This window comes from Carettochelys insculpta, chromosome 4, assembly GCF_033958435.1.
Source record: "Carettochelys insculpta isolate YL-2023 chromosome 4, ASM3395843v1, whole genome shotgun sequence".
NCBI classification, from domain to species: Eukaryota; Metazoa; Chordata; order Testudines; family Carettochelyidae; genus Carettochelys; species Carettochelys insculpta.
Genome location: NC_134140.1, coordinates 75,209,451 through 75,236,766, shown reverse-complemented (window position 1 = coordinate 75,236,766; position 27,316 = coordinate 75,209,451). Strand labels below are relative to the sequence as shown.

The window sequence follows — 27,316 nt, the reverse complement described above, 5'->3', positions numbered from 1 at the left end:
ACTGCTGGCCCACGGATCGGTAGCTGTCTGGAGTGGCCAGCTTCCAGACAGCGATGCCGACCCGTTTCTCGACGCTGAGGGCACGCCGCATGGCGGTGTCCTGGTGCCTCAGTGTGTGTGTGAGCCACTGGCATAGCTCCAGAAATGTCTGCCGGCTTATGTGAAAGTTCTGGAGCCAGCGGTCATCGTCCCACTCTCCGAGCACCAGCCGCTCCCACCAGTCGGTGCTGGTGGGGTAGCTCAACAGCCGGCGGCGTGTGCGGCGGGCGGGGTGCGGCGGGGTGCTGCAGGGTTGGGGGTTGAGTCCTCCTCCCCTGTGGGCAGCTCCTCCTCTGTGGCAAGGAGGTGCGCAGCTGCCTCCTGCATGGCATCGAGCAGGGCGAGCACTGCTCCTGCAGGGGCGGCTGTGTAGATCTCTGGCTGCTGCTGCTGGGGGTCCATGAGTGCGTCGCTAGAGGTGTGCGTGCCTATGGCTCTGCAGACCGCGTGCTGTGCAGGCTGCGTGTGTCTGGGAGGGGCCCTTTAAGGGAGCGGCTAGCTGTTGCCCCGGAAGTGCTAGTGCGCCCTGTGACCCTGTCTGCAGCTGTTCCTGGCACCCTTATTTTGATGTGTGCTACTTTGGCATGTAGACGTTCCCTCGCAGCGCCTATTTCAATGTGGTGCTGTGCAACATCGACGTTGAACATCAACGTTGCCAGCCCTGGAGGACGTGTAGACGTTATTCATCGAAATAGTCTATTTTGATGTTGCTACATCGAAATAAGCTACTTCGAGGTAGCGTTCACGTGTAGACATAGCTTGTATGTCCAGCTTTTCTAAATAGTTAACATGTTCTTTCTCCACTGAGGGCTGCCCACCTCTTTCCCATACTTTGCTGCCCAGTGCAGCACTCTGGGAGTTGACCTAGTTTGTGAAGACAGTGGCAAAAAAAACATTGAGTACTTCTGCTTTTGCTATATCATCTGTCACTTGGCTACCTCCTCCTTTCAGCAAGGATCCCACACCCTCCCTGATAACGTATTGATAACATGCTTATAGAAAACTTTCTTCTTACTTTTCACATCCCTTGCTAGCTGTAACTCCAAGTACCCATGCATGCACTAGCAATATATTTATACTCTTCCCTACTCATCTAAGTTTCCACTTCTCATAATCTTCCTTTTTTTTTAAGCTCACCAAAGATTTCACTGTTAAGATAAGCTGCTTGTCACACATATTTGCTTTTCTGACTGCACATTGGAATGGTGTGTTCCTGTGCCTTAAACAAGGTTTCTTTAAAATATAGCCATTTTTCCTGGATTCCTTTCTCCCTCATATTAGCATCCCAGGGGATCCTGCCCATCAATTACCTGAGAGAATCATAGTTTGCTTTTCTGAAGTTCATGATCTACTTTCCTTTTTTCCTTTGGTCAGGATCCTGAATTCAACCATTTCATGATCACTGCTGCCCAAGTTGCCATCCACATCTATTTCCCTTACCAATTCCTCCCTGTTTGTAAGCAGCAGATCAAGCTGAGCATAGACTCTGGTTGGTTCCTTCACCACTAGCCCCAGAAAGTAATCTCCAACATTCTCCAAAAACTTCCAAGATTGTCTGTGTACTGCTGTATTGGTCTCACAGCAGATGTTTGGGTAACTGAAATTCACTTTGAGAACCAGGGCCCATGATCTGGAAGCTTCATTAGTTGTTCAAAGAAAGCCTCATTTACTATACCCATGTAATCTGATGGTCTATAGCAGACACCCAACGTAACATCACCCTTGTGATGTTAGATAACTTTGTAATAAGGGATTACAGAGAGGTCACAGTGGAACTAAGAACAATGTAAATGACAGTCTATGTCACAACAGCTATAAGCAGCAAAATAAGTAAGAGTGGACTGTCATTTTTGTGCAATTCTAAAGCTGATTATGCACCTGAAATACAGAATAAGTATTTTACATAAATTCCATTTGAACTCTGTTCCACTTACAATGAAAGAGAGTAAAACTGCAGTGTGAAATATAATTTGGCCACATATATATTCCAATTATATAATAACATACCAGCTATTTTAGTTCCACTAGTGACAAGTCTTCAACACTGGACGTATAGTTGTGGAATTTGAAAGGATTATGTTTAAGTTTGAAAATGTTTTCTGTGGCTCATATTCTGCAATACATACTGAGACTGAATAGCATCTGACCCTTGACATATCCTATGATGTCTGCATCCCGAGTTACTCAGGATGGGACAGGATTTCTGTAATATCTCTAAGCAACAAATTAAATAGTTTAAAAAAGCTACATTGCCAGTGAGAGAAAATGGATTACTATTATGTGTAGAAATTCTTAGTGATGGTTATTTTTGCCTTTAAAGGTATTTTGACATGAAACTATATATTACATAAAATATGAAAACAAAATTAATTCTCAAAGAGAGCTAAATGACTAGTACATTTAGTTTTAAGTTTCTTAATAACAAACCAGTTGAACTAGGTATATCAAAGAGATGCAGAATTTACTTGACTATCTCTGATCTTAGAGAAACACAAATGTTTAGATTTAAGAGAAGGAATGGGAAGATGTAGATTCTGACCTGCTACCTGGGTGTAAATCTAGAGTAAAAACATAAAAATAAATCAGCAGAATTATCCCAAATTAGCATCACTGTAAGTGAGATTTATTTTTGGCCTAGACTATCCACTATTTGTCACTATTTGTATGTAGATATTTTTAATCATGCAGTATTAGTTCCTTCTCTGGTTTACAGGTACAAAGGTGCTGAAAGTGTCTGACGCTAACCATATCAAGACAACTGGAATATTTCTTATTTGGCTTCAAAGTGTAGAAAATCAAGCCTAATATAACTTAAGAATAGCCTACCATGTGTCTGTTCCTGGATGGTGAAGCAACAATACAAGAAACATAGGCACCCTTCTTGATGCCCTGGGTATCAGCCAGGTTCACCCAGAATACCTGAGATATTTATGGTGTGTCTACACTTGCATTCCTCTTTCGAAAGAGGTATGCAAATGAGTGATATTGAAAATTCAAATGATGCACATATTTGCATATTTGTCACCTCATTTGCATGTTCTTATTTCAAAAGAGCTTCTTTTGAAAGATGAAAACCAGTGTAGGTGCTGCTTTTCACAAGTAAATCCCATCTTCAAAAGAATCCTTCTTTCCTTTATTTAATGGGAAGAAGGATTCTTTCGAAGATGAGGTTTTGAAAGAGCAGAGTCTGCCCTGGTTTTCTTCTTTCAAAAGAAGCTCTTTTGAAATAAGAATATGCAAATGAGGTGTCAATATGCAAATATACACCTCATTTGCATTTCGAGTTCCCTCATTTGTATACCTGTTTCAAAAGAGGAATGCAAGTGTAGACACACTCTTAGGGATTGCTTGTTCCTAGCAAGATCCCTCAAAGGGCACATAGAGAGAGACTGCACATCTTCAAGAAGTGTTTCAGCAATAATACTTCCCTGTCTTATATTATCTGATTCTATCCTGCACTTTACTAAGGTACTGAGCTTCCAGAATCTCATTTACTTATTCTGGGTCTGTTTAACATTCCTTTACAAGGAGGTGGAAGGGAAATAGCCCACGCTCTACCTTTGCACAAGTGAGCAAGCAGAGATTGTTTGCAGGTGAAAAGAGATACCAATGCAACATAGCTGTTGCACCACAGTGAAGGATACATGCTATGACAGGTAACAAGATGATAAAGGATATCACACACACACACTCACAACACAGCATGGAGAAATGACTTAATAGATTGTGAATCTTTGAATTCATACATGGGACTCGTGACAAAGCTGCAATGTAACCCTCTGTGCCTATTTCCAGGACTATATAACCCTTCACAATTCTCAAAACAGCAAATTAAACACACACTTATCTAGTACTATATTAAGATGTGAAATTTTCCTCTTTTCCATTCAGTGTATGTATACCAGAAAGACTTTAGCAACAACTTGCAAAGCACAGCTTACCCAGATTCAGAATGATTCTTCAGTTAAAAACTGGCAGAATGTCTTTCATCACCATTTTCCTGAGACCCTTTCATAGTGTAATGGTCTGGTTAATATATACACGTGTCACTATTATCTACTTGAGACAATCAGAACTACTCAACTGCTACATATATCCTGTGTAAAGACCAGTACCTCTAATAGCTAAAGGAAAATCTTCCTTAGCTGAAATATTCAGGCCTTTTTTGTTTTGTTTTTTTGATCAGAAGGATCTCATATCTACTCAGGTTCCTGCTGTTATTGCCTTCGTCTACACTAGCATTCCTCTTTCAAAAGAGGCACGCAAATGAGGGAAATCAAAAATGCAAATAAAGCGCATATTTACATATCTGGGACCTCATTTGTATATTCTTCTTTTGAAAGAAAAGCAATGTAGAGGTGGCTCTTTCAAAAGTAAAACTCATCTTCAAAAGAACCCATTTTTTTAGGAAGAAGGGTTCTTTTGAAGATGGGGTTTACTTTCTAAAAAGTCATGTCTACATTGCTTTTCTTCTTTTGAAAGAAGAATATGCAAATGAGATGCCAGATATGTAAATCCACACCTCATTTGCAATTTTGATTTCCCTCATTTGCATGCATCTTTTGAAAGAGGAATGCTAGTGCAGACACAGCAAGGACATGTCCACACATGTTGCTTGTTTCAGAAGATGATCCTCCAGAAGATGTCTGATGGAGGATCATCTTCCAGAAGACCATCTACATAGTAAATGGGCCCCTGAAAGAGCTGCCTCTTCTTCTGGATGAGTGCATCCACACATGCACTGGTGCTCTTCTGGAAGAACAGGGTAGGAAACAGCGTGGACAGGGTCACATGGCCAGGGAGCCCTTCTGGGGCCGCTGGCCACATGGCCCTTTAAAGGGCCCCACCCAAACAGCCCCTCCCTGCACAAGCTGCTGAGGCCTGCCACGTCTGCGCACAGCAAGGCAGACCCAGGTCCCTGTCCAGCACATGTCGACCAGCAGGCATGGACACCCCAGCAGCCGCAGGTCAGCAGGTTTGCCCTTACCCACAGGCTAGCCATCCTTCTGGCCAACCTCCTTGGCCTCCTGTGGAGACGGAGACCCAGGCTGTGGGTCCTGAACCCCCACGGCCCCTGCTGGGCCCCCTCCAGACTGTCCAGAACATCTGTACCCATGCCACCAGCACAGACTGTTGGAACAGGGTCGTCATGCGGTAATGAGACGACTGCTGGCAGCAGAAGCTGAGGATGAAGAAAGAGACCTTCCTGGAGATCTGCAGCTGGCTCGCTCCCATGCTACAACACCAGGATACCTGGATGAGGTTGGCCTTCTCCCCAGAAAGGTGCATGACCACCACCATCTTCAAATTGGCCACCCCGGACAGTTACCAGTCCATCAGGCACCAGTTTGGGGTGGGCACACCGTTGGGGCCATCACCTTACAGGTAAGCCCTGCCTTAAGCCCTGCCCCACCACAATAGGGAGCGGCTGGTGGGTTCAGGGACCCCAGGGACCAATTGGGAGGGGGCCGGGCCAGAAGGCGGTCAGGCCTAGCCTAGAGGAGATACCACATGGCCACTGCTGGAGGGGTGCCCCAGCAGAGGGGCCCAGTATGGAAGGAGGGGGTGGAAGGGGAAGGGGGCAGGGACCCTCCTGCATACTCCCATGAGAGCACCCATTCCCGTTCCCCTGCAGGTCGTGAGGGCCATCAGCCACATGCTGCTGAGGTGGCTGGTGCGCATCAGGGACCTGGACGCAGTTGTCAAGGGCTTCACCATGCTGGGGTTCCCCCTGTGCTTCAGGGCAATCGACGGGATGCACATCCCCATCAGGACCCCAGACCACAGTGGCGGCCAATACGTCAACTGCAAGGGGTACCACTCTATCATGTTCCAGGCAATGGTGGACGCCTGTGGGAAGTTCTCAGACATTTATGTCAGCTGGCTGGACAGGGCACATGACACACAGATCCTGCAGAAGTCCACCCTGTTCTGCAGGATGGAGGCTGGGGCATTCGTGCCCCAGTGGGAGCACATCTCTAACCCCTATTCTTCCCCACAGGTCACCCTCTACACACACACCCCACACCCACCCCATCCCACCCCTCAATAATCAGGGAAATGGAAGGGGGTTGCAAATTGTAAATATGTATTGAACACATAACATAGAACAATAGAAAACAATGTAAACAGTAACTGAGAAATAATAAACATAATGTCTAATAACCCAAAACTGACTAAGCCATACACATGGGAGTAAGGGAGCAGGGGCATTTGAACTTAGATGGGGCCTGAGACAGGGACGGTTGGGCCCTAGTGAAGGGACAGAGTGGGAGACCGTGAGCCCCAGTGCCTGTGGATTCCCCTCCCACCCCAGGTGGGTGGTCCCCTGCAGGGCACTGACGGGGCTGGGAGCACTGGCAGGTACAGCCAGTTCACACTTGGCCCAGCCTCAGCACAGGGACTCTGGGGGGACTGGCTCGTGGCTCAGGGGACCCTCCACGGGGCTTGCCATGGCGACAAGCCATGCTGCAAGGTGCCTTGGGTCAACTGTGGGCAGGTCCAAGGCCAGTAGAGCAGCCAGGACCTTGGGTTCATGGGCTGGGGGGATGGAAGCAGCCAATGAGCCAGCAGGGAGGCAAGAAGGGGAGGCATTGCAGGGGCAGCAGTAGGGGTCTCAGGGAGGGCAGCACAGGGGGCCAGGGGGCTGGCTCACAAGAGCCCCGCACACCATGCAGATTTTCCCCACCACCTCCCCCCATGTGTCCCGCCTCCACCACAGCTCAGCCTCATTGAGGGCCAGCCACCTCTCGGCAAGGGCATTCTGGTGGTGAAGGGCTCATTGTAGGCTGCGACCTTGTCCTCGTGGCTTCGGTGCCTGGTCCAGCACACCTGTGGTCGCCGTGCCACGGGGGCTGGTCTGAGCCCAACCGGTAGGCTGCTGGATCCTCCAGCCTGGATGGGGCTGGCAGGCCCTGGCCTCCTCATCTGGCTCCCCCACCTCTCAGATGGTGCTACTGTAAGATAGAGAGGGTTGTGGGTGGGGGGAGTCAGTTCCACATCTGGACAATGGGTGGCATGGCCCCAGTCCCCCTGGGTGGTTGCCCCCTCCCCAGACCCATGGGACAGCCGTATACCAGGGGATGCTGCCGTGTGGGCCCATGTGCACTCTCCATACTGGCCCCTGGGGCCATGATGCTGGGGCTGGGGCACAAGGTGGAGAGAGCCAGGTGCCACCCACAGGCATGGGGGCACCCTGGGCCCCGACCAGGGATGAACTATAGGGTGTCAGGGCCTGGCACTGGGGCCCAGGTGTGCCCCTCCCTGCCCAGGGCTTTGCCATGGTGCACACTTACCCTAGGTGGCCTAGTGTACTTCGGGTGATGCCCGACTGGAGGGAGCCTGGCTGCTGGCAGTGGAGGGCAGCATGATGATGAGGGATCAGTTCAAGGACTTCCTGATGGATGGGACGTCTATGGTGGCAGGGCCCTCCTCCTCCTCTGGTGTGGCAGGGGGCTCGGGTGAGGCCGTCTCCACTGTGACCCGGGGTGGCAAGGCGTCATCCACTGACAAGAGGTCCTGCAGCTCCCTGCAGAAGGTGCAGCTGGCTGGGGCATGGCCAGATTTGCAAGCACTGTCCTGGGCCAGCAAGTACCCCTGCCACAGCTCCTTCACCTTGCAGCGAACTTACTCAGGTGTCTGGGAGGGATGACCATGGGCAGCCAGGCCCTGGGTGAGGTGGGTGAAGGCTGGGGCATTCCTCCAGTGCCTGCTGGTGTCCCAGAGGACCTCCTCAACACAACAGAGCCCCAGGAGGTCCTGGAGCTCAGGCTCAGTCCAGGAGGGGGCCATCCATTTTGGAGCCTGGGTCAGAGTCCTGGCTGCCCTCATCCAGGTGCCTGGGGCTCCCATGGGTGGTGCGGAGTGCTGGCCTGCTAGCCATCTCTCCAGGTCAGGGTTTGGTGGCTGATGCAGGGCCTCAGGTGAATGTGGCTGGCAGCCTTGCACATGCTGCCTGTGTCTCACTCTCAGCTTCCTGTCATGAGGTCTCTGGGTCCTTGCAGCTTTAAAAGCCGCAAGACCTAGAGACCACAGAGGCCTGCTGGGGTCACCTACGGTGGACCACTTCTTCTGGAAGAAGTGGTCCAGGAGCATCTACACATGCTTTCTTCTGGAAGACTCTTCCACAAGAAGGACCTCTTCCTGATTCTGCAGTGGAGTATGGAATCTGGAAGATGGGGTGCCTTCTTCTGAATTCCTTCCAGAAGAGCCCCTTACATGTGTGGACACTCCATGGATCTTCCGGAAGAAGGCGCTCTTCTTCCAGAAGTTCCTGCATGTGTAGAAGCAGCCCAATTGATTTGTTATGAATAAGTATGGTGTGCAGTACTGTGACAACTGTAAAGCCTTAACAGATCTTAGATCAGTTTGAGAAGTGAAATTTTGGCACAGATGTTTACCAATGAGTTTTTCCTCCGTACAGATGTATGTCCCAAATGAGCAAGTGTGTACTACCACCCTCTGCTGCATAGAATCAGAACTCTTAAAATGCAAAACATGGAACTTATATTGCTAACTAACAGATTACATTTTCCCCAAGTTATATGAGCCGGGAATATTCCTTTTGAGAAAGCAAATTAAGACTTTATCCCCCTTGCCACCATAAAATTCTGAATGTGGAAGCAATGCCAACTGTGAAGTTCCCAGAGGCTATGTCTACACTAGCCCCACACTTCGAAATGGCCTTATTCCCATCTGCTCACAGGAATAAGGGGACTTTGAAGCAGGCGGGGTCCTTTCGAAAAGGAGCCCCATTGGGACAAGCCACGCGGTGGCGAGCCGCATCAATTTCGAAGTGCCACCGCCGCCTGCATGCTAATGAGGCGCTGAATATGTATTTCAGCGCTTCATTAGTAACCTTCAAAATGGCCATTTACATGGCCATTTTGAAGTTTGGGGCTAGTGTAGACACGGCCAGAGAGTCACAGATTTGTTACCAAGGTTTGAAGATCAAGAGCAAACAGAGAAAAATATTGTATTTTCCAGTCATAATTATGCTGCACAGTAAATAGTTTGCTAACAAAAATAAAAGCAAAAGATTTTCTAACATACAAACACCAGACTAAAGTTTATCTTTTCAAAAGAAAAGTAAAAATAAATCTTAGGCCAGTGCTCCTCAACCAGTGTGCCACGGCACATTGGTGTGCCACAAAGCAGCACTTAGTGTGTATCAGAGCTGTGCATTGGGAGTGCCATCTGCTGCTCTGTGCACTCGCCCCACCACTTGGTGGGAGAAGTACATGGTGGCAGCAGTGGTGGTAGTTCTGGTGAGTCGCTGGCATTGAGTTAGAGTGGGGATAGGGCCTTGGTGGGGTGGGGCTGGCTCTGGGGGAGAGGTGGGGAATTGAATTAGATCAGGGAGCTTGGGGATCCAGGTTATATAAGAACATAAGAACGGCCATACTGGGTCAGACAAAAGGTCCATCCAGCCCAGTATCCTGTCTGCCAACAGTGGCCAGTGCCAGGTGCCCCACAAGAGGTGAACTGAAAACAAGGATCAAGCGATTTGTCTCCTGCCATCTGTCTCCAGCCTTTGACTAAAGGCTAGGGGCACCATACTTTACCCCTGGCTAATAACCATTTATGGACCTAACCTCCAAAAATTTATCAAGCTCTATTTTAAACTCTGTTAGAGTGCTGGCCTTCACAGCCTCCTCCAGCAAGGAGTTCCACAGGTTGACTGTGCACTGTATGAAGAAAAATTTCCTTTTATTAGTTTTGAACCTACTACCCATTAATTTCATTTGGTGTCCTCTAGTTCTTATATTATGGGAACAAGTAAATAACTTTTCAGTATTCACTTTCTCCACACCATTCATGATTTTATATACCTCTATCATACCGCCCCTCCATCTCCTCTTTTCTAGACTGAAAAGTCCCAGTCTCTCTAGCCTCTCCCCATATGGGACCCTTTCCAAACCCTTAATCATTTTAGTTGCCCTTTTCTGAACTTTTTCTAATGCCAGTATATCTTTTTTGAGGTGAGGAGACCACATCTGCATGCAGTACTCAAGATGTGGGCGTACCATAGTTTTGTATAAGGGAAGTATGATATTCTTCATCTCATTTTCTATCCCTTTTTTAATAATTCCTAACATCCTATTTGTTTTACTGACTGCCGCTGCACACTGCATGGATGTTCTCAGAGAACTATCCACAATAATTCCAAGATCCCTTTCCTGATCTGTTGTAGCTAAATTTGCCCCCATCACATTGTATGTGTACTTGCGGTTATTTTTCCCAATGTGCATTGCCTTACACTTACCCACATTAAATTTCATTTGCCATTTTGCTGCCCAATCACTCAGTTTGCTGAGATCTTTTTGAAGTTCTTCACAATCTACTTTGGTTTTGACTATCCTGAACATCTTGGTATCATCTGGTTCTGAAAGAAGGGAGGGGGATGTGATATACTGGATGTGTCGTGAAATTATAACAAGTGCTGAAGTGTGCCACAAGGTGATAAAAGTTGCTGAGCACTGTCCTAAGTAACAATTTTGAAGTTATGCACTAATCAGTAACAGCTATGGAATTCTATGAGAAAACAGATAATACGTACAGACCTCCAGCCTTTAGTCCCTCAAAGGAGTAAAGGGACTTTGAAGTTGCCCAGGCACTTTGAAGTACCAGAAGGTGAGCCGCGGCTACACACGAGCCAGCACTTCAAAGTTTAACACTTCAGAGTTGCCACGGAGGGGGATTTGCTTAATGAAATGCTGCATATACACCCCAGCACTTCATTAATAAACTCCCAACACCCCTACTTACCACCCTCCCTTCGAAGTAGGAAGGTAGTGTACACAAGCCCTCTGAGTTACATGAGAAAAGAATCAAGGCATAAGTCTTTGAAAACTGATGTTTAAGGTGTGAGTTAATTTACCACTTCTTGATGTTAGTTTATGCTATTGTAGCTTTAGTGAAGCCAATGGAATTAAACTATCTCAAAACTGGAAAAATGTCTTTGTGAAGCAGATCAATATACTTTATTTTCTCCCCTAAAGTTGGTTTCACAGCCAACATCGGTTTGCTCTACAAATGGGATTATGTTAAATGAAATCTAACACAAATTTAACCAGACGAGATTTGCCAGGGGTTGGAGAGGATGTAGTACAGAGTCTTGTGTAATTGGAACTGTAGATCAGCAGGCCAGCACTTCAGACGCTGTTAGTTGGGACAAGCTAGAGTATTACCAAAAAAAGATACCCAAACCAAAATAGGTGTTTAACCTTTTTTTTTCCCCCAAGTGCATGGTTAAACTGTCTGCTTCAGTATAAGATAAATGTCATAGACCAAATCCATTCATGAGTCTATTCTAGCATGAAGGACATTTTGGAGTAGAAAGTCATGAGCTTAACAGATTTTTTTCAATCACTTCCAAAACAAATCACTTCAGTCCATATCTGAATGTAGCAAGGGACAGCTTCTGATCACATTTATACCACTATATCAGTGCCGTTATTTGAATTTACACAGTATAAGAGAGCAGAATTTCAGTCAGGTATCAAATGGCCCATGACAAAGAGGCTCAAAAGATAATTTTTATACAGTGATATAATTAAGTGTATGAATATGATGCAATCTAATTAGAAAAGAATGTGTATTCTAAATTATAATGTTGTTTGCCATATTCAGTATTAAAAGACATATCAAATATTGCCGTACTACAAGATGTTTAAAATGTATTCTATCAAGTACTCTTCACTTTCTAACATCTCAAAGTAGCTGAGGACAGTCTGGTGATTTTCCAGCACACAAAATCAATTAGATAAAGTCCTTTTGTATTCCTTTCTAAATTATTTTAATGTTCAACGGTGTTATGTGGTTCCTGCCACCTCCTCCTTTTACTTTTGTTTGAGCACAAAAGAGCTTACATGTTTATAATTTTATGAAACCTGCTACACTACCAGCCTGCCATTTCAAACTAGATTTGTACAGAGTACTGCTATTGTGCAGGTGTACTCTTTTTCCAAATGCTACAAGAAGGTAAGATATGCCAGTGATTCCCATATGATGTCCTCTCTATTCCTGATAGCTAAAGATGATAAAAGGGACAGATGTTTGTTAATGAAATCAGAAAAGGCTCGCAGTGTGTTCATAATAATGGAGAATCACATTTTTGAAATTGATCTGTAAATAAACACTCATTTTTCATTCAGATTGTTAAGGTAAGTGTAAAATGAAAAGGATTGAAGATTTTGAGAAACTAACACTGTAATTAAAGTGATATCAATCAATACTCTTGTTTTTAGTTGTGTGTGTTGGTGACACTACATTCAGCTGATCAATAGCATCTCACAAAACATGAAAAAATAGTTTCCAAAATGCCATTTCAATAAAAGAAAAACTGTTAATCTGTAAGTGTTAACACAATTCAAATCAACCAGGCACATATGTCATTGCTTACAAACTCTGAAAAATCTTGTCTTTTGCCAATATTCATTTGGCCTCCTTCTGTATTTTTAAATCTGTCTCTTAGAAATTACATGTCAGGGATTTTTCATCCCTCGGGCATAATCGTCCCCGTGGGTCAGGGGAAACAAGCCTTGGGCCTTTAACATCATTACAGGGGCAGGTAGACTCTAAAAGGTACATAGGCTGCCAGTTAGCAGCCCCCTGTAACGGTCACTCTGTGTCAGTTGGTCTTACCGGTAACCTGAACTCACAAACATTTCAAAATCATGGATTTGAAATCCAGGCTTCTCATTGGACAAAGGTGAGGCAGCTTCTAGAGAAGGACCTGTTTGAAAGCAGGACCTTCAGAACGTCCGTATGTAAATAAACTCATGAATAATGTATGAGATCAGGGAATATAAGGCAGCACCGCACAGCGCTCGGGGCACTTGATACCAGCTGCCTCTGAGGCGAAGACTTTTTGAAGAGCTCCTGACTTTTCGAAGAGCTCCTGCCTTTTTGAAGATTTCCTGAAGCAATTCCATATCTGCCCAGCAGGGTCCGCCTGCTGAGGCACTAGCTGCATCACTGACACAAAAAGAGTTTAGGCAGCAGCTCTGAGGTAAATTGGGTGAGGGGCGAACTGGCCTCACCCTTAGGGTGGGGTACTGCGCTCTCGCTCGTTAGCACCCAGAGCCTGTCAAATCACTGCGGCACCCCCGACCTCGTCGCCGACAAGCAGCTCAAAGCGGATTTGGAGTGGGTCAAACTGGCCTCACCCCTAGGGTGGGGTACTGCGTTCACTCCAGTTGAAGCTTAGAGTCTGCCACCCTCGCAGCACCAACGCTCCCGCTGCCATCGCCTCGATTCTTCTTCGCCGGACGTGACCATCGCACTCGACTAGACCACTGGACAGGACTCTTACGCCTAACAGGACACGTAAAACCCCCTCCACGCCCTGAGACACTAACTTTAAAGCTTAATTCGGGCTGTGTAGGGGAACTTAACAGACTGTAGCTCAGAACCAAGTAAGAGTTATAACCCGGAGCTAAAATCATTTGCTCCAAGCTGCACAATCGGTTAATAAGCCCATAGTTAAGGATCTTGTTAGTTAACTGTTTATTGTTAAAGTTTCTCTCTCTCTCTCTCTAACCCCCTTTTCTCTCTCTCCCTTCTCCCCTTCTCTCCAATCCCCACTGAAAAAACCAGTTGGGAGGGAACCTTGATAGGCTGGACCTCAAGGTATCCAATAGGGTGACACAACTAGTCATCCAGAGTATATAGGGGTAAAAAACTAATTTATCCCCCCATAGCTCAGAGAGAAAACTCACTAAGTCTTTCTACCCTTTTGTTTTACAAGAAAAGTCTCATATAGACTCCTTCCATGGAACCCTTGTTGATGTTTAGTGTAAGTGTTTAGAATATAATTAGACGTAGTTAAGTTAGTGAATAGTTCTATAAGTTTAGTTTACATACTGTGTTGTTGGTTTGTAAGTTGCTGTTTTTGTTAATAAATATAATCATCATTTTATTCAATTTTCCTCTCCTCATCTCACCCTTGTTTTCAACAAGCGAGCCAGCTCCTGACCAACCGGGAATTAGCTTCCCTCCAGCCTCCTCCCTCTAGTGCATCACTGGTCTCTAGGCCCCCTGCCGGAGGTGGGTGGGGTTGGCCTGCTGAGGAGCGGAGCAGCCTTTGCCTGTCGGCGGGCTTCTGCTGTCTCTTCTTTGCCCTCGTCTGAGGCCCCGTGGGGATCCGGACGGGACGCTGGTGCGGGGTCAGCGGGGGGTTTATTGCCCGCGATTCTGCCTGCACTGACATTACAATGACAAAGACACAAGCTAACATTAGGATCAATCAAGTATGACTTTATTGGACTCAGTGATTGCAGGATGCCAAACCTTTAGATTTTATTTTGTTTTTCATCATGGCTCATGCTATATTCACCCCTTGTGCTCGCAGCTTCATGCAAATCAGCACTGTTGAAAATGCAAAATGACTACTCATTTGCATATTAACAGCAGAAGACAAGCAGTGAAGACGTGGTTATGCCGGTAAAAGCCCCCTTTGTTGGCAGGCCCTCATCCTTGATTTTTTGCAGGCATAAGGGGCTGATGACAGAAGGGGTTTTGCCAGCAGAACCATATCTTCACTGCTTTTTTCCTGCCGTGAATATGCAAATGATCTGCTCAAATCTGCAAATGAGCAGGCATTTTGCATTTTCAAGACTGCTCATTTGCATCAAGCTGCCAGTACTAGGGGCAAATGTAGCACTAGCCCTTATGTCCTGTTGATATATGTATAAGTCCCAGGGACCTAGGTCTTCAGCAGGAGGGAATGAACTTCCGACCCTAGAGGCTAAATACATGCTGTAATAGCACAAGCTAAAAGCCAGCTGGCTCTCAGCTAAGGCTGAAGAGCAGATTTCACTCTCCTTTGGCAGTGGCCTCAGTGCCTCTGAGCTTATGTATGGTAATAAAAGGGGTACTAGGCCATTGGCTGTAAATTAGTTTCTGTCATCCAACTACACTGAGGAAAGGACTGGAGACATTTGATATGATTTTATTCAGGCTGCAACTCTGTTGTTATTATTATTATACATCTCAGACTACCTTGCAGATACAAGTATACAGTGGAGGTTTCTCCATGTTCTTTCAATATTTACCTGCAGGTCTTCTGTGAGCTTCCCCTCTTTTTCCATCCAGGTGCCCCAGCCAATCCATTACTACAACCTTACCTTCCACCTTTCTCACAGGAGGATTAAGGTAGGGTATAAGAAAGAGGGAGTGGGAGTACCATTCATAGTTGCCCCTACCTTGCTCACCATTACATTCCTTTAATGAATTCCTCCTTTTTCGTCCTTTTTCAAGCCGTTTATCCGATTCCCTGTGAAGTAGCTGCACTGGACATTCACCCCACATTTATATAATGTGCTTCAGTGTACAGATTTCTGCCCTTCATGCCACATATTAACAAAACCCTTCCTGAACTTGCTGCTTGGAAGGTGAAAAAAGACAAAACAACTCCACCTAGCTCAATGTATTGGTAAAGGAATAATGCTTTCCAAGGTACCCTAAAAAAGGGGTAGCTATGCAACAATGTCCATAGCCTGAGACATTCAAATGGAGGCTTCATGTATGGAACTGTTCCTTTTGCACCCTTTCACCCATCCAACTCCAGTGTTGCCATGCTAGTCCCTTGTCTTTCTTTTGCAGCAATTTGACCTCTTCCTAACCAAAAATCATGCTCTCTTCATTCATTCATTCAGCCAGCCAACCAAATTCTACACACACACATACACTTAAAGGTGCAATGATGGTCATTAGCAATAAAAAAGAAACCCTAACAGAGCTGTAATTATTTTTGCTCTGCAACAGCTTTGGTACGAGTTCAACTTTTGATCATGAACCACAGTAGTTTATTGGGCTATTTGTACCTCCACAAACTGCATGTTCATGCTTTTTGCAAATTCCACTGTTCAGTCTGACCACAAACTTGCCAAGGCAGCTAATTAAGAAACATTTTGATGACTGGTAAATAAAGTTATACGGTGTAGTCACTGACTAATTTCTGATTCATTTAAAAAAATCCCATAATTACTACTATTAAAATGATTTCCATTTTAAAACATCAGTTCATTCCATCAACTAATTTAACAGACAAACTATTAACTACAATTTATATTGCATACATGGTCTACTTTACTATCCAATGCAAAACCAAATCAGTTATGCCAAACAACCAGCAGTAATGAGAAAATATCTATTTCTCAGCACTACAGCATGGAGTTAAAAGACTGGATACTGAGGGTGTTAAATTGTAGCTACAGGGTGCAAAGTTTTGACAAAGTTGTTGGCATCTACATTTGAGCAATCATAGCTGCAATTTAATTATGTTTTAATTTAGAATAATTCTATTAAAACAGATCAAGTACACCAATTTTGCATAAGGACTCTGAGTTTCTAACAATATCCAAAATTAGAAAGGAGACCTTATCCAAAGTTATGTGCATTGGTTTGTACCATCAATCACATGCTATATTTAAATTTGTACATAGTAAAATGGGTATAGTATAGTAGATTTATGTAGTGAATGACAGGAAATGTGACTCACTGTTGACAGTAAAGAAATTTCTATAAACTAAAATTTGAATGTAGCTGTATATTATGTGCAATGTTGATCCAACCTGTGAAACACCATTGCCTTTGTAACACACCTTTGTCTGCATGTAAAGACAATTTTCTGAAACTTCACAACACCACAAACAATGAAAAATGTGACAATGAAAAGCATGAGAAAGTCACAAAGCACAATATGAACAAAAGCACAAAAATGCATAAACATTTCTGTAAAATCCAATCAGTGTGTCTATTTAGCAGAAATGTAGAATCAATTTTCCAAAGAATGCCTTGTGTCTCAGTGTTCTTTCAAATCACTTGATTCTTCAAAGCTGGATTGTCATCTTAAAAAGAGACATGCACAGCTTGCTGGAAAATCAGTAGATTGAAAATTTCCTTAGAGATGTCAGAGTCATAATCACAGAGATTCTGCTGCAGCTGAACACCAATTTAACTGACTGCTTGGAGGTCATGGATTTGTCCCTGAAATTAGGAACTGAATGTAGTGGAGGACAACATTTTATAATCTCTTGACAATAGTTTACTTATTTAGTGGAAGTCTATACTAGGGAAATAAATTGATTTCAGATATGCAGTTCTAGCTATGGCATTTGCATAGATAGACTCGACGTATCAGAATCAACTTACTTCTCTAGTAAAGACTGAGCCTCTTTAGTCTCACATCAACGACCCTTACTCAGTGCGACAGCGTGGAGTACAGGGTTCGATGGACAAGCCCAGAGAGGTCCATTTTGCTGCTTCTTCACTAGATGGGCAAAATTGAACTCCAAAAGATTGACTGCTGCACATTGAGCTTTTGGTAAGTATAGACAGAGACTTTGTCTGCTAAAGTGAATATGGTGAGCTGTAACAATTGGCAGGTAATTGGTTCCCTATGTTAATATATTTCCCACTGCACAGAGGTAACACCCCCAGAAACAATAAATAAAACTTACCAAACAGCATATTCGTTAACAAACCTTTCAGATGATTTTATGCTGTAAGAATTGGATAAATGGGCTGAGAGGTCTCTAAAGTTGCATGTAGTTATATAGCAACAAATTTATAATTTATTTAAACTTAAAAGTTCTAGATATTGTAAGTGAATGTTCTCAACAATGTATCATGGCATATCAAGGAGAATTTTGAAGGCCAACTGTGGATTATTCTGAGAGAACAAATGCACACGGGTAACAATGAAATGTCTTAGAATGTAAGTTCTTCAGGCTAAGGACTATGGGGTAGATATATAGCTGGTATAAAATGTCATTGTTCCACTGCTATCAGTAGAACTGGGATAATTTATATTAGATCTGAAGTACTGCTTTAAAGTAATGGTCCCCAATTTATGTTTAGAGATAGTGGATTTTATATTTATATGCATACTAATTAGTGTTTTATTTATTGTAAATTATAACACCAAACAATTTAGCACTTCCACAGGACGTTAATGAATCAGTGAGCAGCACCAGTCTTGATTGTTCAATTAGAAAACAGCATTACAATTTCAGAATAATTCAAGACACAAAGGCTGCATCTACACTACCGAGTTCTTTCGAAAAATTCTTCGAAAGAAGGGTGCTCTTTCAAAAGAGCCCATGGAACATCTACATACAAAAAGCATTCTTTCGAAAGTAAATCGAAAGAATGTGGTGCTCCTTTCAAAATCACTCTTCCTTTCCAGTTTGAGGAAGAGAGCCCCCTTTCAAAAGCTTCTTTTGAAGGAAAACATGCAGTCGCTCTGCAGGGCCCTTCTTTCAAAAGAACAGTCTTCATTTTTGAGCCCTGGACTGTTCTTTTGAAAGAGTGGGTGCTGAGTGGATGCTCTCTTTCGAAAGGGTAGATTACTCTTTTGATCCCCCTCTTTGTGCGCAGATGCACTCTTTTCAAAGAAGCTCTTTCAGAAGAGATCTTCTGGAAGAGGTTCTTTTGAAAGATCTCTGTAGTGTAGACATAGCGAAACTGTAGTATAGCTACCTGCCATTTGGAAGGAAATTCAGTCTTTGTTGTGCCAAGAAAGCATTGGAGAATAATAGAATGCAAGCCATACAGATGACTATTCCAAGTTATGTATACAGGTACATGATTTTTACTAATACTGCATAGTACTGTTTGGAGTTGTTATAATAAACTGCATGTACAATACATAAATAAGAATTTATTACCTTGGGCCTTGACTTATAATAATTGTTTGGTGTTTTCTCTTTTTGTTCACTGTGTCATGTTTCATATTCTTTTTCTGTCACGGCAAAATTTCCTCAGGTGGCATAAAAAAGTAAGTGCAATATGGATACAGCAAAAAAATGTTGTTATGAGAACCAGTGGGGTATTTTGGAAAAAAAGAGGAGCACGTACTCAGCTGTCTCATCACTCCTCTCCCACCCCACAGGGTTCCTGGGCTAGGGCTCCTAGCAAGGCTGTGCACTCCAGCCAGCTACCCACTGCAAGGCTACCAGGAATCCCATTCCCCAGACACTCCACAGGGCTGGACCTTTCAGGTGGCTCCCAGCCCTGGTGCTGCCAGGGTTCCTCCAGCCCCAGCTGGGTCCCTAGGGCTGGAGCAGCTGGCTGGGCTCTGCACCTTGACCAGCTGCCAGCTCCAGGGTTGCTGGGTTCTCCAGGCCCCAGACAGGTCCCTGGACCTGGAGTTGCTGGTGGGGCTCAGCACCCAGCCAGCTCTTAGATGCAGAGCTGGTGGGATCCCCTGCCACCCAGCTCGAGATCTCACTGATGTGGCTGCTGAGGTGCCAGCACAAAGGAGCGCTGATGATAACACAGCAGAAAACATTATTAGATAGAAAAGTCAATATATTTCTTATCAAAGTGAATTACTTCTAGCCCTTTTGCATTGATGCCTGCCTGTCTAAGGCTGTGGCCACACTAGCCCCTCCTTTCTAAGGGGCTATGGTAATGTGGCACTTCAGAATATGCTGATGAGGTGCTGCCATGAATATACAGTGCCTCATTAGCATAATAGCAGCTGCGCATGCTTCAAAACTGCTGGTTTCCAAATGCACGCTGGCCAGAGGCCTTTTGAAATGGTCCCCAATTTTCAAAGCCCCTTCTTCCCATTTGGTTTTGGGAAAAGGGGGCTTTCGAAATCAGGGGGGTTGTTTTGAAAGGCCCCCAGCTACACGGGCGGCGTGCGTTTCGAAACTGGCCGTTTCGAAGGCACATGTGGCCACCATTGTGTTAATAAGGCACTGCATATTCATGGTAGCACCTAATTAGCATATTCTGAAGTGCCACGTTACCATAGCTGGCCGCAGCCTAAGTAATGTCAGCCTGCATTAGCCAGGGGACAAGCTTTCCAACAAGAACTGTTTTGTTCTTCCTCTTGCAATTCCTTATTCCTGGAAAAAGGTCCCTGAAAAAATCTGTCTCCCCTCAAACACATCCTTAGAAATCATTGCTACTGTAAAGATTTCAAAAATTTGATAATGATTAGGCAGCTACTGGATTTGAATGATCTGAACGCTATTTGCACCCACCCTGTGTTGTACTCACCATTTCTCTTTTGTCTTGCATTTGCACTGTAAGGCCTTTTCTACACAGGTCACTTTCTTCGAAAGTGGCATGGTAATACACAGCCTGAAATATGCTAATGAGGTGCGGATGCAAATTCCCCGCGTCTCATAGCCTATGGTCACATCATTTGGAGCGTGGAAGACCCTTCTTCTGGACTCCAAAATGCAGTGTAGAAGCAGGGCCCCTGGGGAGCTTCTGGAAGGAAGTCCTACTTCCGGAGGCCCCTTCTTCCCAAAAATTTTTGGGAAGAAGGGGCCTCCGGAAGAAGGACTTCCTTCCGGAAGACGCCCCAGGAGCCGTGCTTCTAAATGGCATTTTGGAGTCTGGAAGAACAGTCTTCTGGACTCCAAATGAGCATATTTTGGGCCGTATATTACCATGCCAGCCTGTGTAGAAACAGCCTAAGTGTTCAGGTCAGGAACTTTCTTATTTCCAAATACTTGTTCAATTCCTTCCCCAATGGGGATGGGCCTGGTGGGTACTACTACAGTATATATTACATGTGGAAATAACCCATATTGGAACCTAGGTTGGCAACTCAGGTTTTTCACACACAGAATTTCTTTACACTTCTTGTGCCAGAGGAGAGGTGTCTGCTCCCTCATGTGGAAATTCCAAAGGGTTCAAATCCCAGAAGTGCATGGATATCCTGAAACCTCAAAGAAGCAAAGTGGATATTCCACATGGAGGTGCCTTATATATGTGATAGTATCTGCTCCTTCCTCCACAACACAGTTGCTGCAAGTAAAAGACAAAGGCTGCTTCTACACATGTTAACCCCCATCCCACAGAACTAGATCATAGTAAGGGAATGTCGAAGTGGGGTGCTTATTTTGAAGCTGCCCCTATCTACACTGTCAATCTGCAATTCAAAGTCTGCACTTTGAAATTTGTGCAGCTGCCATCATGGTAATGAGGTGCTGAATATGCACGTTAGTGCCTCATTAGCCTGCTTCGAATTGCTTCATTACCATGTTACCTCTGATGGGAGGTGGCATGTGGAGAAGGAGCCTGAGAAGGGTTCCTGAACTGCCACTGCCTCCAGAGCTGGTAATCAGTGCACAAAAGTAGCAAAGCTAGGCAATAGCTGAAGTAACTCTTGAGTTTGTCCCCTGAATTTAACAGCAGGAGAATTTGGCAGAACATGGCCACTTTTCTGCCCCTTTGCAACTGGTCTGGTTGTCTGCAGAGGCCCCATGGAGTGGATCAGAAAGGGAAACCATGTTATGCTCCCTGCTCTGCTCCACATTCATCAGTCAGACTGAACAATTTTTGGTCCAGGTCTTTCCATTTCCATGCCTCATGTTTTTTTACACGGACATTACATTTTATCTAGAGCATAAACACTGACATATAGGAAAACTGTAGTTAATTAATATAAAGCAGTACTTACATGCCAAAAATGTAAAATAGTATAATTTCCTAAAGAGGTAGATTGAGGTTTGGAAATATAGAAATTGTGAACTGTGGGACAGGTTACACATATATTTTCTATGTACATTTGTCATACTAAGTTTCTTTGCTTTGGTTTTACATTACAGTGAAATGCTCAGTAAATAACATGTGGAGCATTTTAAACATGTATGAAGATTAGGCTCTTGATAGTGGCATTAAAATTAATTCTACATTTTAAAAAAGGCTACTGCTTACCTTTAGTTCTTGAACTTTCTTGACTCTTTTCTTGCTGGAATTAAAAAATAGAAAGAACAGTGTGTCATTAACTGTATTAGATGTATTAGCAAATTAAAAAGAAAAAGGTTTATCCCACTAAGAACAGCACCATTTAAATAGTAACATTTGTTGGTGTCTTTGTAAAACTTAATCAACTAATAAAAGCCTGTAGCAGATCTCTTTTTTTGAATAAGCAGAGGAAGTGAGTTAAGGTGGACATACTTAGAAGACTAAATCTATGTGAATAGTACACAAAGGAATATATTCTGTTTATATTGAGTCTTATCAGCAATTGTCTGCTTAACACTTCATAAATATTTTAGACTTTGCATTGTTCTCCATCTATATCTTTCCACCTATATACTTCCACTGTTTCTTCAAGTATTGCCCGTCAGCCTGTGTGATATGGATCTGGCCACCTAAATCATATAGTATTGTTTCTACTCCCTGATGAAACACAAAAATAAGGAACGCACTAGTCTGATATTATGTCTCTTACAGTAGCCAATACTGATGCACCTTAGAAAGGTGCAAAACAGCCCATAATGGGTAATTATAAAATAATTTGCCCTCAAGGGATATTTTCTTGTCATTTCAAGTAATTAGTTTGGTTAATGAACAGCCCTTATAGGAGAAGTAAGTACTGCCTCCCCATGGACAGAGACAGGCCTGAACTTTTGTACATAGCGCTGAACAATAACTGATTAGTTATAGCAGCTGTGACAACCACACCAGACCCTAGAGGCAAGCTCTCAGACAAATAAGGACACCTAACCATGGTGGATACATCCACAAATAGAACTCTATGGCTACGTCTACACTTGCCCCCTTCTTCGAAGTGCAGACATAGCCTATCAGAAGTAGCATTTAATTTCCTCCAGGGTATATCTCAGGAGTTTCCTTTCCTCTCCCCGGATTTAGAGAGTGGCAAATACATCTACCTTTCTCGTGGGCACCAGACACATGCTACTTTATCCTCCTGCCTTCCTGATTCTGGGGCTGGAATTCATGTAATTCTACTGGCTGAGATGGAAGGGTTCAGCTATCTACAAAAGTATTAGTCTCCAGTCAGCCAAAAACTGCAGTTCAGCCTTTCATGGGGGAGAGAGTAATTGCCTTTTCACGTTCCACTAGATTTACACTATCTTCTCTCATTTTCCATATAAAAATCAGCAAATTGTTTTTAATCCTGCAAAGCTCTTTTTCATATGTTGGATGGGGTAGCTGGACCATTCATTATTTTATAATGTAAAAAGCTATTTCCTTTAATCAGGTTTTGGGTTTTTTTGGTCTATCAATTTAATTAGTAAAACATCTACAACAAAAATGAAGGACATCAAAGAGATTTAAATATGTCTTCATGAGCACTTCCCACAACCATGTATTAAAATGAGTATTCACAAGACACTCACTTGCCACAAACACGTCTGCGAACAATTACAAATTTCTCATACTGCTATTTGTGGAGAATGAACAGAGAGGGCTGTGAATGCAGCTGAACTGAATTCATGGTTATTTGTTTGGTTTTCATTTGAGCAGATATTTCTGAATTTTTCTGAAGTATTTTCCCATTTATGTTTTATGTTCTCATATAATAAAGCAATATCCTTAGTGAAAAAAATCAATTTGAAGGCTAAGGGTGGCATATTAATACAGAAACACAAGGCTAAGTGGCATGCATCTTTCTGACTTTTATTTTTCTCTTTGGAATATTCTTGGTAAATAGTTTAAGCCATGCACCTAGTATTAATAATAAATCATTGGTAAGGAACAAAGAAAAGGGTAAAACAAGCTATGGAATTCTCCCAGTTATAAAACACTCTCAGCAATCATGGAATTAACTTATCAAAGGACCCTCTCTCATTTATTTGAAACAAAAGTGAAGGTAGACAGGTCCTCTGTTAATTCATTTAGACTTGTTTTTCTGCTTGACTCACATTTTGTTGGGTGGCTAGCAATTAAGAAAGCATTATTTCTCACTCAAGCATTAAGTCCTACCATACTGTATTCTTCTAATTTAATATTTAAGTATATTTTACTTTCTGATTGACAAGTTACTTCTCTAGTAGTGTTGAAGTCCATATAACATAAGAATTTAAATGTACATAACTCAAAGAAAATGCCTAATAAGTACATACATAGAACTGCATACAGTCACTAAACACCCAAATAACTTTATCCGAAGTATGAGCATAATAAAGAAAAATCACTGGTTAGTGAAATAGAGTTTAAAAAGGAGGTATATCCTCAACTTTCTTCAATGGAGGTGTGACCTGATGAAGATCTGTTCCCCAAATTTGCAACCATTCTTATTAAATGAAATGTTTGCTGCAGTCAGTCTCTGGTTTTTGTAGATTGGGGATTGGTGTTTTGGTTTTATTGATTGGTTGGTTGGTTGGTTTAGTATCTACCAGTGATGTGTGTTGAGAATTAGTTAACACAAAATACCTCATCATGAGCTTGTTTTTATTGGAATGTAGGAATATTTACAATATTTGTAAAATAGTTATGATACATAAGGGTTTTTGGTTTTTTGGTTTTTTGTTTGTTTTTTTTTGCAAATTTTATACAACTAGAAATGAGACACTAAATGTAACCACTATGTCAGGGACTTTGTGTTTGTGTTTCCCAGAAAAAATAAATTTGGTTGATTACACTTATAGTCCAATTGCATTACTCTGTCTATAACATTTACCAAATACCTATCTAAAGGATTTCTAAGGTTCCTATTACTGCGGTATGCATATAAAATTCATTTATATCAGTCATGAACAAGCTAAACATTACAGCTATGGCTACAGAGGAGTATTTTCCCAGCAAAACTGGGCTTTTTTGGGGGAAAACTGTGTCTACATGCCAAATGTGCTTTGTCAACAGTCTGTCAACAAAACTTGACACATCTCCCAGCAGCATTACACCTCTCTACATTCATGTATAACACCTCTGTTGACAGTGTTTTGTTGACGAACATGCTGTGTAGATATTCTGGGGCTCCTTTTGTCAACAGAGGGATCCCCTGTGGCACTGGCCAGCTGGAGCCAGGAGGCAACTTCTTCATCACAAGCAGGGCTCTATAATCTCACCGCCATCCACTTTTAAAGGCACAGGCAGCCCCAGAAACCATGTGGCAGGAAGCTGAGGGTGCGGCTGCACTCCATCAGCACCACGCCCCAGCAGCCACTTACCGGACTTTAAAAAACATGTTCCAAGCTGCTCGTGACTCTTCTGTACCCTCACGGGATGATGGGGAGGGCTCCCAGGACCCACCCCAGGAATCAAGAGGTGGGCCCCCTTGTGGTCCACCCCAGAGATCCAAGACCTACCGGCCCTCTGGACCAAGGAGACCATCCTCCTTGACCCCACTGCGAAGTGCGAGAATGCCCCCGGCTACACCCACATCACCAGAGTCCTAGTGGAGTGCATCTACCCCACCTTCACCCTTGAGCAAATGTGGGAAAAATGCAAAGAGTTCCACCAGGGCTACAAGTGGACCCAGGACAAATAGAAGAGGCTGGGGACCTTGATGCCAGCTGCTTTTATTCCAGGGAACTGGACCAGTTCCTGGGTGGGGTGGGGGTGATGATGGTGTCCCTCGCTGCGAGATCCTGGACACGGGGGAGGAGGCCCTCCCCAATGCAGCTGGTGTCCCAGCACACACCACAAGAGCCACAGGAGGACAAGACCTTGGACATTGAGTCCAGCAAGTGGACCCTAGTCATCACTTGGGAGTTGGGACCCTCCAGCACAACAACTTCAGCACAGGCCTCTCCAGACCTGTTCAGGGGGGCATCTGGTGAGTACGCCAGGGATTGCACATGCTGGGGCAGGGGAGTGGGGTGCACACAGGGTATGTTGTGGATCTTGCCAGGATGGGCCAGGATCTTGCACTGTGGGCCAGGCACATGTGCCCATGTACGTGGCACGTATCCCACCTAAATGTTGTGGGTGGCCCCAAGGCACCAGAACCACTACAGACCACATGAGCCCCAGGAACAAGTTGGAGAGGGCCACCTTCTGGGAGCCAGCCTGGCTGCACATTCTATGACCTGACCCTGGGCACACCACTGAGGACCACAAACCCCCCCCATAGTGGGCATGCCCACAGCCGACAGGCAGGACCTGCTGCTGTGGACAGCAGCAATGGTTGCATGTATGCAGGGGGGAGTCCCTGGCTGCACCTGGCTCATCTACCCCAATGAGGAGACTGCTCCATGGCTGGAAGATCCCCCTATGCTGCTAGACCATCGGATGGGGGGTGCAGTGGTCAGCCCAAGCCCCATGACACCACAGGATCCCCATGTGGCATGGCCTGCCATGCAGGGGACATGGGAATGTGTGTAAGCCATGCAGCTAAAAAGGAGATATCTCTTTAAGAGACCCCTACAGGAGCATAGGGGCCATTCTGTTAATGTCTTAACTGTTTGCGTGTTACTGAAGAGGAATTTTCACAACACTCTTGAAAGAGAGGCTTCCGAACTCTCTTTTACATTCAAATTCAACACATTAACACGTGGTTTGAACTGGGATGGGAATTTTCTGAGTCACTATAGGGGCTCATTTGCATACTCGGCTTAATCTAATTCTTGACTCTCACCCCCCCGCCTTCTGCCCCTCTACTCTCTGATTTGCTCACCTTGATATTTTTTTTCTGATTTGTCCACTTTGATTACTGTTTTTGGTTTTTTGTGCCTTAAATAGTGAGTCTGTTCTGGTATGGCTATGGTCGAAAGAAGTGGGTCTGTCCCACGAAAGCTCATCACCTAATAAATTATTTTGTTAGTATTTAAAGTGCTACTGGACTGCTTTTTTGTTTTGATAGTATATAGACTAGCATGGCTACCTCTCTGTTACAGGGGAACAGGAGTGAGATGTGTCTGGGTCATTGTTTCCAGGAACTCCACACTCCGTAAACCTGTGTTCTTGTGCTTGTGACTAACCAGTCACTCCATTTAATCTGTTCATTGGCTGTCTAGCAGTGATCCACAGTGAAGGCAAATCTGCAGGGATCCCAACTGAAGAGTCATACAAGCAAGTGGAGGGAAAATGGTTCAGACTCAGCAAATTGTACAGATTTGGTGATCAAAGACACTAATTTAGACTTACGTGAACTAAACCCAAGCTTTTGGGATCTCTGTTTATGCTTTCTGTGTTTGGTGTGGACAGAAGTGTTCAAGATTTATTTTTGTTTCCCTTTTTTGTTTATTGTAACTGTCAAGACCTATCTGTGGAGTTATAAAATATTTATGTTATGTTGCAAAATTAGATTTGTTTCTTCATCATAGATTTCATAAAGTTATTTGATTACATTTGTTTCTTTTGGGATTTGACTATAAGGAAGCTGACCCTGTGCAATCCTCGCTGAAAATCCTTAGATACCGAACTCTGGGTGTCCAGATACCTTTCTATGGGATTTTTTTTTAAATTTAAGGCACTGGAGAAGGGAAATGAAATGCCCACCCAAGGTTATATGTGCAGCCAGGACAGCTCCATCCCACAGCTCGGGGGAAGGGGGGGTCTGCTGCTTGGTGTGGGCTGGGGCACAGGGGGTGAGGGACAGGGCCTCAGGGCC

At 44.1% G+C, this 27,316-nt stretch overlaps 1 protein-coding gene across 2 annotated transcripts in view; it reads right to left on the bottom strand.

Moving 5' to 3' along the window:
* FSTL5 (follistatin like 5) overlaps positions 1–27,316 on the bottom strand; it is a 655,002-nt gene that overhangs the window by 583,173 nt on the left and 44,513 nt on the right. For both annotated transcript variants that reach the window (XM_074991879.1, XM_074991878.1), the window contains exon 2: positions 21,727–21,760. In XM_074991879.1, coding sequence (XP_074847980.1) covers positions 21,727–21,760 — 34 coding nt within the window. The remainder of the gene's footprint in view (positions 1–21,726; positions 21,761–27,316) is intronic.